This window comes from Barbus barbus (genome assembly GCF_936440315.1).
Source record: "Barbus barbus genome assembly, chromosome: 27".
NCBI lineage: Eukaryota > Metazoa > Chordata > Actinopteri > Cypriniformes > Cyprinidae > Barbus > Barbus barbus.
The window spans coordinates 14,478,045-14,498,613 of NC_136755.1; the positions used below are offsets into that span (position 1 = coordinate 14,478,045).

At 35.8% G+C, this 20,569-nt stretch overlaps 1 protein-coding gene across 1 annotated transcript in view; it reads left to right on the forward strand.

The window, feature by feature from the left end:
• The first annotated feature begins 7,171 nt into the window (after positions 1 to 7,171).
• The window catches only part of LOC306847037 (PHD finger protein 14), a 99,846-nt gene continuing 86,448 nt past the window's right edge, over positions 7,172 to 20,569 (forward strand). The window contains exons 1-4 of the mRNA XM_079380776.1: positions 7,172 to 7,257; positions 7,996 to 8,106; positions 9,132 to 9,772; positions 12,546 to 12,687. Coding sequence (XP_079236902.1) covers position 7,257; positions 7,996 to 8,106; positions 9,132 to 9,772; positions 12,546 to 12,687 — 895 coding nt within the window. The 5' untranslated portion in view covers positions 7,172 to 7,256. The remainder of the gene's footprint in view (positions 7,258 to 7,995; positions 8,107 to 9,131; positions 9,773 to 12,545; positions 12,688 to 20,569) is intronic.

Below are 20,569 nucleotides of genomic sequence, written 5' to 3' on the forward strand. Positions count from 1 at the left end.
AGCCAATCCATCAGGGAAATGGAAGCTCTGTCTACTGCACCAAGGAGAGAGTGGCCAGAACTTTTATAAATAGTCACACATTTTTAAGGGAAATTGAAAGTTGTCAGACATATGCTTTTCCAGTCTTTCTGTTGATCATCCAAGTGGCCGCGTTGGCTGAATATGATTGAAACACCAAAGCATACAAAGTAGAAAGGTTGAAGGCTAATGTATGGAAGGGCATGATGGGATGATTTTATTTGTGGGCTTGTGTCAGATCTCAGCTTCGGTCTTCTGGGGCATTTGAATGAAAAGCTAATAATTAAAATCAAATGTAACATTAAAACAAACAAATTGGACTGAACAGTTAATTTGATTAATTTTGAGCATCATTACTAGTCACATGATCCTTCAGAAATCCTTCTAATATTCTGATTTGCTGCTCAAAAAACTGTTATTATTATTATTATGTTGGAAACCACTGAGCAGAATTTTTTCAGGTTTCTTTGATGAATAGAAAGTTCAGAAGAACAGCATCTATCTGAAACAGAAATCTTTTGTAACATTATAAATGTCTTTATCATCGCATTTGATCAATTTAAAGTGTCCTTACTAAATAAATAAATATATATATATATATATATATATACACACTGACTATGGTATAGTGTATAATGTTACAAAAGCTTTTTATTTCAGATAGGCTTAAATGCTGATCTTTGGGTCTTTCTATTCATCAAACAATCCTGAATAAACATTTACTCAACTGTTTTAAATATTGATGATAATAATAATAATAATAACAATAATAATAAATGTTTCTTGAACAACAAATCAGCATATTAGAATGATTTCTGGAGAATCATGTGACATTGAAGACTGGGATAATGATGCTGAAAATTTAACTTTGATCACAGGAATACATTACATTTCAAAATATATTCAAATAAAGCAGTTATTTTATTTTAAATAGTAAAAATATTTCACAATATTACAGTTTTTTTGCTGTATTTTGGATCAAATAAATGCAGGCTTGGTGAGCACAAGATAATTCTTTAAAAATCTTACTGTTCAAGAACTTTTGACTGGTAGTGCATATATAAACCTGGTTTACTTGCATGTCATGTGGCCATTAACTGACATCAGAGAACTGTGAACATGCAAATGTGCAAGTTTTTTAATTGAAATATTAACATTAACATATCAGACAGTAATTCAAGTGAATGTTTTAGCTCTAATTGGTTTGGATGACAAAAAAACAAAAAACAAAAAAAACAACCCCTTTCTTAGAGATAATGAAGGGATGATACTAATATAATGGAATAATGTAGAACAGTGAAGCCTTTTTGGTTAATAACATTGGATTTGTTCCTTTTACCCAGCCAGAGTGAGGTCAACCAGGGACAACTTGTTCCCAGGATACAACTGTTGAAGATAAAAATGGGAACAGGTTGATAATGGTCTAGATAGAATCAATAAGAATGTCAGGATGTTTTCTTTATTTTGTCAAGAGACACCAAAAATGGTTGGTTGCTACCTCAGATATGAATAACCAAATTCAATCAAAACTTCCATACAGGACATGAGGGTTTTGAATTTTTACATTTGGGAAGAAAAAAAAAGGAAATGATCAATGAGGATACAAAAATGAAATACAAATTAAACTTCAAAGAGGAAACACAGTGTATCTAATTCAAAGAATAGCAGAGTGAAATAGGCAGGAGAGGCAGTTGATTAAAGCTGAATATCTCCTCATGTGGAAATGTTAGGCAGACTTTTGAGAATGCCACGTTAAAGAGACGTACCCCGAGGCTCGGGACAAAATATGTTACACGGACATGTGGTCATCCTTTCATCTGTGCATGGCCAGCGAGACCTATGCTGTTAACCTCATCAAAACTAGCATGGCTTGCAAGTCAAATATTATGCCATATCCTGAGGAATGTTTCCCACTGTTCTTTTTGGAGAATAACTGAACCCACATGAAAAAGGAGTTTAACTTTGAAGTAACTGCTAGCGGTTGCAAAAGCAGTTGCAAAGAAGAGTCACATTAAGCTGACTGCCAATTAGCAGAAGGTGTAAGATAAAGGAGGTCTGCAAATTAGCACCATCGCGTGGGAGTCATTAGGTCCAACGACTGAAGGAATATGCAATACAGTTTTTCTCATTTAGGTACAGACAAAATATGTACAAAAATGTTTTTTTGTTTCAAATGTCAAACTCAAATAGCTTCCTCAATCATCGGACCTATACATCATTAGGACTGGAAACAGTAAACTGTTATTGTTCAGAATGTATTTCATTCTTATTTAGAACCGGTTTGATTTTTTCTTTTAATTATTTTTTTTCATGACTTCCGGTTCCTTTGCTTATAGCATGAAAACATTCTCAGAAACTGTTCCCTGTAATATTCAGCGCTGAGCACCCAGCGTGACTAGTGAATGATCCTTATGAACCCTATTTTAGTGAATCAAAAGTACGACATACAGCACGACCAGTGAAGTCCAATTTCCAAATGAATAACTCCTGTAAGGTTATTTGTAGTGAATCAAAAATATACAGTGCGAACTAGTGTTTCTAGCCTTACTTGGGCACAGGCCCCTGTCAAATGTGCACCCACTCTTTTAGGATACTGTTTTAAATATATGGATATACATAAATTGTCTTTAAATGGAGTACAGTGTGTGTTGCTTGTTCACAAACTGAACGGTGCAATAAAGAGCAGTTCTGACGCTAATAAGTATTAATAAAATAAATTTCTGTATTGTTTCAAACTGTAGTTAAAGTCTTTATCCAGGGCTTTTTTGTTTTGTCTCATCATTAAGGTGTGAGAAACCAAATCTGAAACCAAACTGACTTTGACAGCATTTCAGGCATTTTTTGTAAACACTTTGCCTATTGCTAATTCTGATTGTAAAAAGCAGATAGAAAACAGGCATGACATGATTGCTGCAATATTATCAGGGAAAATGGTCAGATCGGTATATAATCTCCACCATCAGATAATAATTTATTAATAATATTTCAATATTTCAGTAAAGGGTCTAGTAAGGGCCTATAGGCGTGAAAAGTTAAGTCCGATTCCTGAGCAAAAGACTCTTATCAGTCATTTATTTTTAGTGAATCAATACATGCATTGCAAACAGTGAAGTCCGATTCCTGAGCGAATGACTCCTTTGAGTCCTTCTTTTTAGTGGAATCAGTTAGTAGTGTAGTTGTGACACCTGCTATGAGAGTGCATATGTATATGTGTTTTGTCATTGGTATTTTATTTAAAAAAAATGCATTATGTTAACACATTTTGTTCTTCATACCACTTTACATGTATTACATTGGAACAGTCCCAACATTTAGCAACAATATTGTACTTTTGTTTTCTTTATATTTATTCCTCAAAAGGTTCTATTAGAGCCATCTGATCCTCAAACATCATTAAACTTTAATGGAAAGTTCAAGAGCATGAATTTCCACCCTTTTATTCAAAAGAACATACGATTTCTGAATGATACCTGTACTCCTTAATAAGCTCTTTATATATAATATCAGTTATTTGTAGTAATGTGTAAGCACTTGTAAAACAGCATGAACAAAATCATGCTTCTGCAAAATAACGTCTTCTGAAGCCACACGGTAGCTCAGTGTGAGGAACAAAGGGTAAGTAAATGATGACAGAATTTCCATTTCCAGGTGATCTATTCCTTTAATGGCTTTGTTTTGCTCGGATGAGCTCCACGCTAATAATTTCAACAGCTTTCATAAGAATATTTCTGAACTTCTCTTTGCCAATTAATTTCAAGCATTTCAGTTTCCAATTGAATAAAGGATTGTGCATTGGTAAAGATTGTCTCTTTCCTAAGGAGTAAATAATCATATCTAAAATGACGATTAAATTAGCGCAGCCCTGCACACGGAGGGTGACATTAAGATAACACAGAGATAACATCTCCACACAGGAGCGATGTGTTTGTAATCAAATTCACTCCGTTTCAGCCACACGCTCCAATGGAAGAGCTTGTGAGGAAAAGCAATGGGCACCTCAGCAAAGATAAACGGTGGCCAACGTGGTATGATTTACACCATATGAAGGGATACATATTTCAATTTAAATGCAAAGCATTAAACTGGCGCAGGCAGTCGATCAATGCATTCCGTAACATACTTCTTTAGGGTTCATAAATAATAGCCCATGCAATTACTCCTCTTCAAATGAGGTTTTAAAGCTGCCGTGGCACAGTATGTCTTTATAGTAATGTTTTGATTTCCTAAACCTTGTGTTATTCTTGTTCTTAATGTAATTGCTTCTGTCTTTTGCCTCATCAAGCTGAAAGATATCTGCAGCAAGATAGTTTCTCAAGATCTTCATGCGGCTCCTCTGTGGGTTTCTCCATTTACAGCCTCTCAGTCCATCGCCGATATCGTCGCTAGATATTGAATAATGCTGTATGCAAACTTAACATAGTCATGAAGGTGTATTTTCTGTTTAATTTCTTTGTTAGTAATCTAAAAGTGTCTCTCTAGTGCCCACCAAAAGTGTCTCTCTAGTGTTGCTGGTAACATTATTTAGCATAAAGGTAACATTATACAAGCACAAAGGTTACGTGAATAGAACATACATTCATCTGGTCTTTAGTAACATTCTGAAAACGTTAGCACAAAAACTTTATTTCTAAAGTGTACATGGAAAAAATTATGAAACATTTTATTTTTAAATGTTACTATTTACTATAGTTCAAAGAACATACAGAAGTAACATTTCAATAATCTGTCCAAAATAATAAAATGGAATGTTCCCTTTAATGTTGTATTTAATGCTCACAGAACAAAGAATAAAAAAAAATAATAATGAAAAAAACATTTACGTTTTGAACGTGTAGAGAACATTCCAAAATAACGTGTTCATTACTTAATGGAAATATAATATTGTAAATAATAAGTTCTTACAAAATATTTTTGTTAGTTGGGCAAGTCTGGGATTTATTATGTTGAGTATACTGCATATTGTGAAAAATCATTTTTTTAGATAATTTAAAAAAGTTGTTTTCTATTTTAAGATATTTTAAACTCTTATTTTCATCAGTCTTCAGTGTCCCGTGATCCTTCAGAAATCAATTTTAGTATGCTGCGTTTGTGCTCGGGAAACATTTCTGATTATTATCAATGTTGAAAATGCTGTTTAATATTTGTGAGGAAATCATTTTCAGGATTTGTTATTTTTTTATGAACAGAAAGTCCTAAAGAACAGTATTTATTTATTTTATTTATTTGTTTTTTTTGTGACAATGCAAATGTCTTACTGTCAGTTTTGATTAGTATATTATAATATATTAAGCATTAATTCTGCAATATACAGCAATTGATAAACTGCACCATACTTAATATAGATGCAGAATGATGCATTATTAATATATTTCAGCCCAAAATAATGCCTCTAAAAATAAATAAATAAATAGCACATTGACAGATATGTGCTGCTGCACAATCATATTATCCTTGGCTAATAGGAAACATTCATTTCATTCATTGGCAATATCACATGTCATCTACAACGGAAAATGCTGGCAATAGAATGGTGACAGTGATGATGACGGTGATATCTGAAAAGTGTTTTGATGCCAAGGGATAAAAAACTGTGGCTTTCCAGCACAATACAGTGCCATTTGTCATCGGGCAAGGACAGTCGTAATCATCCCTTGCGCGTGCCTTTCCCCATCAGTCTTCCCCTCGCTGTGTATCAGGATCAATCTAGGCTCATTTATTTTAATCGTCTCCTGTTTGCTAAACTGGCAAAGTCAACAGAGGACGACAGAAACAAGCCTCGCTCTCAAAACAGTCATTTCCAGTCTCATAATATTGTTCTTGTTATTCTGCAAACCTATGATCATTTTAAGACTTGTTTTAACCTTAAATGTAAAATAAATTTGAGTTAATTTTCTTCTCGAACAACTTTTTAGAAAAAGGTAATGAAATTAATTGTCTTTTTTGAACTACAAGACAGACTCAAGTTATGTAGTAAAGACTCATAGTGAGAACTAGAGTGACCCTATTAAAATATTTAAATACACCAGTGTGACATATGCAAACAAATAAATCAAATAAACAGACTATGTGCTGAACTCTGTCAAGTAAGTTAAATTCACAGAAAGCCCATGAAATAGCATACAGATTTGTATGGCAACAATAAAAGAAAGGACACAATTTAATAGAGAGATGAGAATCTATTTGCATTCTTTCGTGGTAGCAGTGCGTAAAAAACAGTCAAAACCATTGTAGCATCATTTAAGGAGATGAAGTGATTGAGAAATATAAGTGATAATCAGTATTGCATCTTAATGCATTTTTCAACCTATAGCCTAACTCTACAGTATATCAGTCAACATCACAATAATTGAAATAACAGTTCACCCAAAAATGAAAATTTGCTGTAAATTTACTCACCCATCTAAGATGTAGAGCAGGTTGTTAACATATTTAGATCAATTTAGCATTACTGCTCACCAGTGGATCCTCTGCAGTGAATGGGTGCCGTCAGAATGAAAGTCCAAACAGCTGATAAATACATCCCAATAATATATAAGTAAGCACTATTTACAAGCAAAAACTGTTCAAACAGTTCTAAAACAATATATCAGTGGATGTTGATGTGAGAGGACAACAGGGGATGGACTTTTTGGAAGCCTCATTATCAATTATGAACTATTTTGGTCAGAATCAACGGCTTGTTAAAACGCCTTAATGATGGGTTTGAACAATGTTCTTTAGAAATGTGAACATACAACATGATGGCGTTGTCCATTGACTCATTTGTTTGACCAAAGACTTAACTTACAGTACTAACACAAGTTTTTACTCATTATTAGTTACAGTTTCATATAGCCTAAATAGCAGCAGTGTTCAGCGGTTTGGTTTTCTTTGTATTACGTTACAAATAATGAAATAAATAAGTGAAATGTACCGTAGCGCGTTGAGCTCTCTCGGCCACCGTAGGAAATAGCCTATAGTTTTAAAACTACGACGCAAAATGTACGCAAAACACGATCATTTGGCGAACACATAAAGGCAATGGCAAAGTCTTCAAACTCTTTTCTCTGGTATCTGTAATGTCATTGCTCCAACTGATGCGGCGGTTGCTATGGTTTCCAACTCCTACTTTGTGAGCTGAACGTCAGCACAATGTGTACACGTGATACACAATGTCGTAGACGTACTACGCAGAACATGAGCTGAGGAGGCGTTCGTTGTACCTTTGTCCAAGCTATCCAAACGCGAAAATCCCATAAAGTGAGTAATCCTCGCTGTTATGTTATACATTTTGAAAGAGAAAAAATAGCGCAACAGAATCACCATTACAATTTACAACATGTGGTGTGAAATGAGAGAAATAAGCGTTAATAGATAGCATGAGGCTACTGTTGCTTTAGCTCGCTGGCTAACTGAGGTGAAGTTCCTTTCTCCATCATTCACCTTTTATAAGCACATAATATCACAAATTTCAAAGAAATACGAACATTTTTCCACCTTATGTTAGATTATGTAGTACAGTGCGTCTTCGTATCTCCAGAAAGCTTTTGTAACCATCTTAATAAAACTGTGACAGCATCTTAGGGCATCAGAGACCTGTCTGCCAACATAATGTGTGTGAGTGAGGGATTTGAAACACACAGCTAAGTTACTGTCTGTCGTTATTTGTTGTTCGTTTAAAATAATGCATTTACACTGAATACATTTACAGTCAGAGATCACAAGTGTGAAGATAATGTTTGCATGGTGGTAGGAAGGTATCACACTCGTAATTTGTGTTACCTATGTCAGATTCTGTATTTTGTAGTGCAGCTTTATGACAGTTAACTTTTTAAATAGATTTGGTTCAAAAAGGTATATTTTCAACTTTGCAATCATTTAGTTAAATTTTAATTGTTTTAGATAATTGTATTGTGCATTCATATGTGTTATTTTAGTATTAAATGTCTTTCTAAAAAGTCTAAAAGTCTCATTGGGAAGTGTTATTTCTTTATCTAGTGTATCGGGGGTCGAAGCGGCGGCAAGTGAAGCCTTTGGCTGACTCCTTGCTGGATGCTCTGGATTATGACAGCTCAGATGACAGTGATTTTGAAGTTGGAGATGCGTCAGGTAAAAAAAAATCTCAAAACTCATTCTTGTCACATCGATGTAAGTGGTTTATATAGGGAGAATGTATAAAAAAAAGAAAAGAAAAAAAGGTACTGTGGATCTGTAAAATAATGACAAGCAAGTCTCAACTATTCAAAACATAACTGATGGTTATATTTGTACTGCAGCTGGCCATTTTAGACTTGGCCCCTGCATGGGTTTTCTCACCTGCCATGAAAACAGCTGCTGAGGTGAACCTTCATCACTACGTGCGTCACTGTTTTTCCCCAGCCTGTAGATTTAGACCTCCTGCAATGCATTACTAACACTGGAGTCACACAGGAAATGGCTCCATATCACCATGACAGACGGAGGTTAACGCAAAGCTATCCCATCAAGCTGCTGTCAACAAAAGTGCAGAAATATCTGCATCCTGATAATGAAATTCTAACACTTTGACCCCATTGGGTCTTGACGTTTTGCTGCAGGAAGACATTTCTGGGCATATATAAAATGCAGTGTCAAATTATTCTGATCTGACAATATGTTATTGTCGTAGGCTGTATAAAATTATACAAATGTATTAATTACCAGCCACACTTTCATAGTTCATGGTGGTGTTAAATACATGTTAAATGCATGGTGCTTCACATTTCACGAAGCCTTCTTTTAATGTTACATGGAAGGATGGGTTTTCATGTTTATCCAGTCACTCAGATTGATTATTGCTCAGATTATTGCTAAATTTAATCAATGTTTTCAAAATTAATTTGCAATTCAAAATGTAGCATCTATCTTTACATAACAAAATGTGGTGTGTTGGACAATATTTTTTATGCTGACCCAGTCACGCCAGAAGTTTACAGTTTTACTATAAATATAGTACTTATTTTAGCACACATATTTTTAGAGATGCATTTATTTAATAAATGAAAACGGTTATATATATAGAAGAGTCTTTTTATTTTTTTGCATCACATCTTAAGTATGTTGTATTCTGCCCAAAAAGCACACTGCTAATGTAGTCTCACATACTTGTATATCAGGTTCAGAGGGCACTGGCAACGGGAGTGATGAGGAGGGTTCAAAGGACAGTGCTGCGGGCTCTGAGAGTGACTCTGACGCTGTTGGCTCAGCCGATGAAGAGGGCATAGATGACAAAGAGGCCAAAGAAGTGAATGAAGACACTGAAGAAGAGGAGAAAGCCAAGGAGCAGCCTTTTTCCGAGGAGACCAGCAGCAAAGAAGCAGGGGGAACCTCCAAGAATCGCAAAAAAGGAGAAAAATCCTCAGATACAGAAACAAATGGTACTGGCACCGCAGAGGAAAGCTCAGCGGAGCCGAAAAAATGGAACCTACGGCGGAACCGGCCCATGTTGGACTTCACAACAATGGAAGAGCTACACGAAATGGATGATTATGACAGTGAGGATGACAATGACTGGAGGCCCACACAAGGAAAAAAGAAAGGCAAGACATCATCTGGGAAGGAGAAAGAAGGGAGTGAGGAAGAGGAAGACGGGGGTAGTGATGAAGAGGACAATGAGGATGATGACAATGAGACCAGTAGTAGTGACAGTGAGGAAGAAGGGAAGAAATCAAAGAGGAAAGCAGACAAAAGCACAGAGGCGTTTGATGAGGAGGAGACCAATGACAGCCACAGCACATCACATGGGAAGGGCAATGAGGTAAAATCTCCTCTGATATTGCACTACTATTTAAATGTTTAGCATCAATAAGAAATGTTTTTTAAAGGAATTAATACTTTTATTCAGCAAAGATGCATTAAATTAATTAAAAGTGACAGTAAAGACTTTATAATTTTACAGAAGATTTCTTTTGAACTTTTGAACAAAGAATCCAGAAAAAAATGCATCACTGTTCTTTAGGGCTGCACGATATTGGAAAAAAATTACATTGCGATATTTTTTTCCCAACGATATATTGCGATATTGAGAGCCATCAATCCAGGCTAAAGTCAATAATTACCATTCCATGATATTAATAATTTCACTAATAAGCAAGCTTCATTACAAGTGACAAAAAGGTCACTTAATGTTTTATTCCAAAATTAGAACATTTCTGTAAACACAAAAGCAGAACACATTTTTAAATAAAACAGCAGCTTTACACCAACCCCCCTGATTGGTTTACAACAATATGACTTAAAATTAATATATTTTTTATAAAACAACTTATAAGCATTTTGGTTCACAATCTTTATGTGAAAAATATGTGCGGGATGTTATAACATACCGCCTGTCAAGCGTTCGGATCATTTTCTTAAATCCCTATTTGGCGACTGTATTTAATGGCAACATATCTTTTAGCGATATGAAACGTTATTGCGTCTGTTATTTCTTTCTGTCGTTGAGAGCCTTTCTGGTAAGGTGTCACACTGGCAAAGGCATCACAAATATTTGTTTGTTTTGGTTGACATCCAGATTTGACTTTGTATTCGTCGTAAAGAGCTTTGTGGTGCCGTTTTAAGTGATCAGACAAATTGGTGGTGTTTCTTTGTTTTGTGGCCACAACTTTATGACACTCCATGCAAAGTACCTCATTTTGGTCAACATCCTCCTTTTTGTAGCCGAAATAGTCCCAAATAGATGATTTTGACTTTCTTTTTGGTACGAAATCATTTTTTTGCGGCGGATCCTCTTCGTCGCGCATTTTTAGCAGTGAATGTTGGCTGTGCGCGTGAGCGGTGGCACAGCGAACCAATCACTGTGCAGGCACGGGGAACGTGCATGTCACCCCAGCAACAAGCCATACAACAAACTCGTGTTTACTGTGTGCTACCCTGGTGCTACCGTTCTCTTAATACACCATGGGCTTCTACCCTTCACATCGCATGTTCCGGCGATGTGACTATCGCTCACGCGCACATCGCGATGTCGATGTCAAAACAGAATATCGTTCAGCCCTACTGTTCTTACAAAAATATTAATCAGCACAACTGTTTTTAACATTTATGATAATAATTAGAAATGTTTCTTGAGCAGTAAATCAGCATATTAGAATGATTTCTGAAGGATCATATGAGACTGAAGACTGGAGTAATGGCTTTTATATCACAGGAATAATTTACATTTTAAAATATATAAAAAATAGAAATCAGTTATTTTAAATTGCAATAATTTTCCATAAGATTACCGTTTTAATGCATTTTAGATCAAATAAATGTTTGTGAACATAATAGACCTCTTTTAAAATCATTGAAGAATCTTACAGCCCTAAAATTTAGAATGGTAGTGTATGTAAAGATCAACACCTTATTAACTTAACTCATTCAGTTAAGTACAGGAAGTCTACAGGACTCTCTAACCATTAGGCCACGACTACAGGAAGTGGTGGCCTAATGGTTAGAGAGTCGGACTCGTAATCCAAAGGTTGCGGGTTCGAGTCTCGGGCCGGCAGGGATTGTAGGTGGGGGGAGTGAATGTCCAGCGCTCTCTCAATACCACGACTGAGGTGCCCTTGAGCAAGGCACCGAACCCCCAACTGCTCCCCGGGCGCCGCAGCATAAATGGCTGCCCACAGCTCCGGGTGTGGTGTTCACTGCTGTGTGTGTGTTCACTGCTGTGTGTGTGTTCACTGCTGTGTGTGTGTTCACTGCTGTGTGTGTGCACGTTGGATGGGTTAAATGCAGAGCACGAATTCCGAGTATGGGTCACCATACTTGGCAGTATTTCACTTCACTTCATACTCAAAACACAAATTCTATATATTTCAGAATGCTCAATTTAATTACTTTCTACACACTTTACGGGCTTTATCTTATGTATTTATCAAAGATATTTTGCGGCAGTCTTCCAAGGATTTTCTCATTTTTGTTTGTTCAAACATTCTTACTGTAACTGTCCTAACTAGTACTTCATGTTTATTGTTATTTTAATACATTCCACCTACAATTAATGCAAACAACTTCACAAAGTACAATTCAGATTTGATTTTATTAATAAACTAAGCATCTTTCTCCATCATTTACTGAAAACAGGTATGTGTGTGCCCTATTTTTCACAATGAATGCAGATAAAATCAAATAGCTGATCTATCCACTTGTTTAGATTTGTCCAGAAGTTCAGTTGTTTGGAATCAACTTGAATTCTCAAATGCAAATGTATTATTGTGCATTTAGGAATACACAAGCAATCAGATAATCCAGTCGTTGGCTCACATGCCATCAGATTGTTGATACAAAAGAGCAATCCTTGTGAATGGGTTTATCTGAGAACTTCAGTTTATTGAATTGGCTAATCTTTCAATCTCAGAGGTGGAATTAGAGCAGAAGCTTTTGAATGGCTTTACTTTTTTTGTCTCAGGTTTTTTCCACACTGGTCCATTTCCGTTTTTTTTTTTAAGAGGAAGATATTTGGACGGTGGTAGAGGACACTAGTCCTATCAGTTGTGACAACCCTTACTAGAGTTGGATTGCTAAATTATCCATTGCTTCCTCAGGACTCTCTGTTGGAACGTCCCCAGACCTGGAGCTCCCAGCAGATGGAGCATATCCTTATCTGCTGCGTGTGTCTGGGAGACAACAGTGAAGATGCGGATGAGATCATCCAGTGTGACAACTGTGGCGTGACCGTGCATGAAGGTAAAATCCCAAACTCTGCAGCCTGCCACTGAAAACTCAGCTCAAATATTGATCTCAAATGTTTGCACAAAGTTTTGAAATATGAGTTTTAGAATATATTTAAATATTCAACTCCTCCTTTCCCATCGCAAATCTCTAACTTGAACAAAAAAATCTTAAAGGTACACTCACATTTTACTAAGTTTTACATATAGAAATGTGTAGCAGTTTTCAGAAATATGATGTATACACACATGATAAGAATACTTCAGTCATATCAGTCTTCTAAACAAAGTGCACGTAAATATCAAATGATTAGCCATGTTATGCAATTTATGCACATCAGGCAACCGAGATGCTACTAATAATAAGGATGCACCTTGTTTACATTAGAAGGTCCAAAACCACTGGTACTCTTAAGATTACATTTTAGGTTATTTTTCACTTGGATAACAATAAAATCTCAAGCAATAATTCTGTTTCTCTTAAGTTTGTTGTGAATTCTCATCGTATGCCATACACTCGCTGCGTGACTGTTACACTAGATTGCATTGTCAAACAAGCGTGAGGAGAATAAACACAGAACGGAGAGTGATCTTCATCATCCCACATTATTAGCTCATTGTGACTCTGACTCGTTGGAAACAAAAATCAATTACGCTTTAAACCGTCTTTTAGCAGTGGCCGTCTCATTCAGACAGGCCCACTTAACACCAGCCAGGCTGGCTGGATCAATGTATCACCACTAATTTTCAATTACTCACTGATTTCTTTCTTTCTTTATTTACTGCTTGTTTTTGTGCTGATGTTCTGAGTAGTAGAAGCCTGTTCTGCTTGAATACATTGAGATTTTACTGAGATTAAGTTTTGTGCACATATTTTAGATATGATTGGAAATAACCTTCAAAATAAATCTGCTAATTAAAAACATTTAGCTAGTTGTGATCTCAAGATATGCTTTATAAATAGCTCGCGTTAAATCAATAATACACATTTTAAATTGATATGATAGTTTTATGTGGTATGGCGTAGTGCCAAAGGATGAGGATTGTTCAGAGTACATCAAAAGGTTTCTGGTTCAAACGCCCTGAGGAACAACAGTCACTGTTGTGCCCTTGAGCAACAAGCTTAATCTCCAGAGGGATTGTTTTTGTGACAAGTAAATCAGTTTGCATTAAAGCATCTGGTAAACGGCTACTTATTTACTTGCTTGCTTATCAGGTTTCATCTGGTGAGGACGCATTAGTTAATTACGTCTTCAGAGCATGGGCCTGTTCGTCCTTTCTGCTGAGCACATAGTGATGAATGGTTTAAGAGGTGGAAAACAAAGAATATATGCACTCAATATGCTAAGCCATCCATTAGGTTCCCCTATATGTATTGTAATAGTACTGTACTTTATGCTACAGCATATGTTCCACCTCCTAGTTGATTCTTAATGAATTTCTCTGGATCCTAGAAGGGTAACTCTGATTATATTCACCTCAAATTCAAAGGGATTATAATTTGTGCAAAGATAATAGTTTTTAGAACCATTAAGATTCAGCACAAAATTGTCATTGCTATTATGGAAAAAAGGGTGTAGCAATGTAATGAAAATCTTCCTGGATTCATTCATCCAAAGCTTTTTATGCAAAATATAATGTACCATTGAAAAGTTTGGGGTTGGTATTTTTAGTAAAATAGTAATATTGTAGGATATTATTGATGTGAAATATTTGGATAATATTTTAATTTTAATATATTTTAATAAATATTATGAAGTTAAATGTTTTATATTTTAAGATGCAATGCATTCCTGTAATGGCAAAGCTGAAGTTTCAGTCTTCAGTGTCACATGATTCTTCAGAAATCATTCTAATAACAATAAACATTTCTTATCTTTATAAATGTTGAAAGCAGCTGCTAAAGATTTTTTAAGAATAGAAAGTTAAAACTGGGGGGGGGGTGTTCACATACAATTCATCCACAAAAGTTATGGAGCATGATCAATGGTGTTTCTACAGAACTGCTTGTATCAAGAGATTTTTCAAAAAAAAAAAAAAAGGTTTAATTCTAGGAGCCGTTGGGTCATTTTTAGTCTGAAGCTGTCAGTGGTGTTATCTAAGTCAAATAAGCTGCACTTTCAAACTGATATCTTGTCTGAGTTAGAAAATGGTTAAATCAGTCATTGGCTCTGCCATCCTGGTTAGATGACACATATACAACAGCAGTGAGGGATCCATTCCAAGCACACACACACACTCACTCCTCCCCCTTTAGTGTCAGCTCACTGAAACAAGCTACTTCATAAACTAGTGCCACTGAATCAGAGGGCAACCTTGAAGCATCCAGGAGTCCTTTACCGTGCCAAGAGCAGTGTTGCAGTGTCAGCTCTCAGAGCCCCACACAGACACGCAAAGTCTCTCGCTCTCCTTCAGGAGTGGAATAGAAATTATAAAATGCGGTGAGGCCTATAGAGGAGTGCAGAATCTGTTCTGTTGCTTCATGAGCTGTTGGAGTCCTCCTCTTCCTTTTTCTCAGTCCTACTGTGGGAATAATTGAGGGCTTTTTAAAGTGTCATGATTAATACTTCACATCATGGTACCACTGATTTAATAGTAACGACGTATTTCACGCTGTAGCTGCTTTGAGTAATTTAGTAGTAAAAATAATAAAAAAAATTCTAATAGTATTTCATAAGAAAGATATTAATTTGGATTCCGAAGAATTTGGTATGATGGTACAGAATTTGGATTTTCTTATTATTATTACTGTAAGGTTATTACATATAATATTAAAACGTAATTTAAAGAAATAGTTTAATTTAGCTCAAAGGGAATCATTTATGATTTTATAGGGATTTGAACAGAATCAGTGTTACGGCGATTCACTGAACGAGCCGTATGACAAACTCTGTACTGGATATTAAAATCCAAAATATAGTGAAAACACTATTAAATAGCACAGTAACGAAATCGACAGATTAAGGCATTAACTTGTGAGCAGAAAACACAAGATACTTCTCTTTTCAATATAAATTAGATTTTATTTATATAAACCTAAGACATAAACTAATCTAACACATGAACACAAGCATTCACACATTCACACGTTGCAGAAAGAGAGAAAGTGAGGAAAGGATGAGTTTAAGAGAATGGAAATGTGAAATCCCAAGTTCACAGCAATATGTGCTATTGCATAGACCTGAACAACCATCAATCACTTATTTAACCCTCGCTTTGAGTTTCTCAATGAGGCTAAAATTATATTAACTGCACCTGATTCAGTTAGAATTTGGAGGTGTAGCTTGCGTGCTTTGCCTTGTTAGGGGTTTCCTTTGTGTCCTCATTGCAGACAGGGGGTTCCCCGAAGTGTCTGATTGGCTGGAAGTTCAGTCTTTGAAGTGACGTCTTTGGGCGTTGGCTTGCTGGACGTTTGAAGTAGTGCAGTCGAAGCTGGACTTTGTATCAAACTTACATTAACACACGAAACTCCACGGAAAGAAAATAAACTAAAGTAAAATAATAAAAATAAAATGATGTAACGAGACTAAGTTGTTTTCCTTCTCATTATGGCACATGAGGCCAGAGCATGCTCAAAGGGCAGCACGCGGTGAGAGGGACGAGAGATAGAGAGAACGAAAGAATGTAAAAAGAGAGAGAATGAAGGAGGGACAACAGTTTTAAACTCACTTCTGGACACATCCCATCTGGATGTCTTGACCAATTAGATACTGTATCATCTTAGCTAGGGGTGTTCTTTACATCATAAATCAGCTTGTTATCAGTCACATGATCCAAACTTTACAGGCTTTGGCAAAGTACACCTTTTTGAACATGATTTCATAATAACAAGACTGATGCATTTGACAAAGAATTGATTGGAAGAAACACTTAAAGCATGGGTTTTCAAGCTCATACATACTAAATATGCAATATTTATCTTTAAGGCTCGAGCTATTCAATAATGATTAAAAAGACATACATATTATTTGATTAAAACATGATATGTGGTTTACAACATAATATGAGGTTCTGCATTAAAATGTCCTTTTAGGATGATTTTATGTGCATATGAAAAATAAAGTCTTTGTATAGTTCTAAGGAGAACGAAGGCATGTTCTTTAGACAAAGGAATGTTGGTTTGGACTGTCTTCTATGTGGGGGAGAAGTCAGTCTAAGGAAGCTCGTGAATTCAATCGTGGAACACGTGATGGCCATCTCTTTGACAATCAGTCTTGATTATTTGCAACAAATTTGACAGTCTCCTTCTTGAGTTGGAATTATCAATAAGTGTTCGTTTGTCTCAAGGTTGTAAGCTGTTTGATGAAAGAGGCTTGTTAAGTTAGGATTGCTTCAGCTAGTTGGAGCTAGGACTCCGGACAGATTTATGATATCCTGTTTCTTGGAGCCTCTCTTTCTGGAATCTCAGCTTCTCATGTTTCAGTGTTCTGATGCATCTTAAAATTGTCTGATTCAGTCTCTGATATCCTACATTACTATTATTATTATAATTATTTTTATGTACGTTAATTATAAGCATAAGTACAAAAACAACTTCTTTGAATTGTATAACAATGATCCACTTTTAAAGTTGGCGAATTCTTGCACAGAATTGTGAAAAAAATAAAAAAATAAATGTTTCTAAAATAAAATTACTCCTTTCATAGTTAACAAAGCTGTCTGTGGTAACGAAAGATTTAAAATGCAGTTTTGCTCTTAAAAAAGTAAAGCAGAATCTCTACCTATTTAATTAATTATAATTTTTTTAAACCACTGTTTACAGCCCAGGCTTTCACAAATCATTATATTTAGCTCACATATTGTCAAGGATTGTGAATGTAAATTGATTGTAATATTTTAAAGGTGGCAATAATAGTGAAGTAGGTAATAAATTATTGTAAGCCTTGCAATTTTATAGGTGTAATCTTACATCCTGCATTTGGTAATTTGGTGAGTGTTTGATTCAATACTGTGCTTTATATATAGGTTAGGTTATAGGATAGGCCAGCCAAAAAAAAAAAAAATGTCATAATTCTCACACCCTCATGTCGTTCCAAACCTTTATGGCTTTTCTTTGGAACACAGATATTTTGTACAACGCTGGCAACCAAATGTAATGTTTAATGACCAGTGACTTCCATTGTACGTATCTCTTGTATTCTACAGAAGAAAGAACAAAGGGTTGTTTTTTTTTTTTTGGCTGAACCATCCCTAGTCACTAGTCTAGCTCTGTAACAGAGTTACATTTATTTGAACTGATACAATATTCACTTGAATGATATTTTCCTATAGATTACATCAGCACAGAGAATGGCAACAGCTTCCAAGGGGTTGGACAGCTGTTTCAGAGCAAAATTCTTGACCTGGGCCAGTCGCTTGCCACCTGCTAATACCAGCTGCTCCATGGTACCACTATTCCCAGTGGGAGAGGGCATGATTGGTCCAGGAGGTGGGGTGGCCCACATGGCTGCCTGTGTCACAAATGCTCGCTTGATATTTGTGCACTAGTTTGAAAAGGTGACCTTTCGATGAGTGCCACTGAATAAGGTGCGGTTTCTGTAGTGCTCTTCACATGCAGACAAAAGTAAGACCCGCAGGTAGTTTGCTGTCCCAGCCCGGCGATCGGCTGCTGTTTCTTCATGTCAGCTGTTTTGGGTCAGGCTGTGTCTGCTAAAGCCATAGAGCTTTTGAAAAGAGTCTGTTTTCGCAGTAAAACAGGCGCAGTAAAAAATGGGATATCACGCCTCAAACTGCGGGGTGCATGGGTGGCTGCTGAAACAAAGGATTTAGATTCTAAACTGCCTATTACCGAGAGAAAGTTCAAGTGGCAGTATTTGGATAACTCCACTAGGCAGCGAGATTTGGAAATGTTCTTGGGAAGGAGCCAGGAAAAGTGCAATGATAAAGTAATGGAGCAAAGGGGGCCACAAGAGCAGCACCGAAGATAAGAGACAAGCTGTCATCCTTAGATGCGCGCGAGTGTCTCGCAGCTTGACTCTGAAGCTCGACAGTCTGTGGAGGCTCTGACCTCGCATATGGCCTCGCTCAAACTCTAAAGGGAAAGACTCTATCAGAGAAAAGCGCTGGAGACTCATGTTCGATCAGAGCAGAGAGGAAGACCGGAGCCTTTTGGTTCCAGCAGTTGACACGCATTTCCCGTCTGAGCTCAAACTAGCGCTCGCACAGTGCTTTTGAATAGCATCTAACTCTAATGCTCAATTTTGCTCGATCGTCATTACCCGAGAAGTGTTAAAAGAGGCACTCCCCACCATACTTGATCTGGTCTGCAATGGCTATTCAGGCTAATTATGAATCCTTGTTTTCCGCCTCCGACTTGTTTGTTGTTTTTATGTCCTTTAGTAGTTCATTAAAACAAAACGAGGAATTTTACCGGCTGTGTTGTAATGGTCGCCACTGTCATTCAGTGGAGTGAGTTTATTAAAACCGTTCCCCAGTAAAAAGCATCACATCGTTCAGTAATGGCTTTGCACTCATTGGAACACCAATTACCATGCTGCTGGTATTGATTTCAGTAAGACCCTAATGAGTTCTGGACCGTAAAGTTAATTATTTCCCCAAACATGTGCAATTAATTTAAGTTTGTTGCTTGCTTAAATGTTTTTGGTCTAATTTAGTCCTCAGAGAATATATATATATTTATTTATATATATATTTTTTTTCCCTTTCTCACTTAGTTTTTTTTAATAAGTTAGTCCAACTTGCATATCCAAATTTATGCTTGTTTAATATTCACGTGTTCATTAGGGGTGTAGTAACGCATTGATGCATTATGATCAATCAAAATACTCAGTGTTGAGTGTTATAATTATAATGACTGTAATATTCAGCTAATTATTTGTTCATTTCTTATCCATATCAAGTCCTAAATTCAGTTGTAAAATGATTGAGAAACTTGAATAATGACAACCAAATAAAGCAGACTGATGGCAAATTTGAGATTTTATGTAATCAGATCCAGTCGTTGTCAGAGTAAATATTTGCTAACTGGAAATGTTGGGAATTTTAATCTATTGATTCTGGTTATGATCACTGTTATTTTAGTATTATTTATATAAAATTATATTATGTATTAATATTTTGAAGTAGAATTTGTTTTTATATTTTAAATTTTAGTTTATGGACTAGTGATTTTATTCCTGCGCTTTTTTAAATAATTTTTTCTGTTTCTGTCTAGCTTTAATTAAGTTTCAGTTTTAGTCATTTTAGTACTTACGCATAAACTTATTTTAGTTAGTTCCCATGGCAACAATTGTTTTTTTTTTTTTATTAATATTTTATTTCAGTTTTAGCTTACACTCCCAACACTGGGTCTGATTGCTCTTTACAATTCTGGTTACTTCCTATTCTTTTCATGTTGTTATATAAACGACCAGTCTAACTACATTAAGTCTCAAATACAACAAAACACCTTATTGGAAGCTTTAGCCTATGTATTTTATTCACAATAAAACAAAATAACTCTGAGTTATTCATTAACAAAATAGGATGTCACATACAAACATATTTAAAAAAAAAAAGAACTGGAATGATTCCTAGTGTAATCTAGTGTTATTTGTAACTTTGTTCATTTGATGTAGATCTAATGCATTTTGGAAAACATTGTTCACAGTAAAAAATCCAGAGATTGGAGTAATGGAAACACTTCCATTACCATGTTTCAGTTGGACACACTCTTAAAACTAGGGATGCACCGATACCGATACTGGTATCGGGTCGATACTGAGCTCATGTACTCGTATTCGTTAAAATGCCCCGATACTAAACGCCGATACCACGCATGTGATCAGTGCCATATTCAGACAAAGAAACCCCAACAGAAAAACAGACAGCAGAATGTAGTTATTAGAGATTAAGGATGTCTAAAAATGTACATGCAATGAATATAATGTTAAACATTC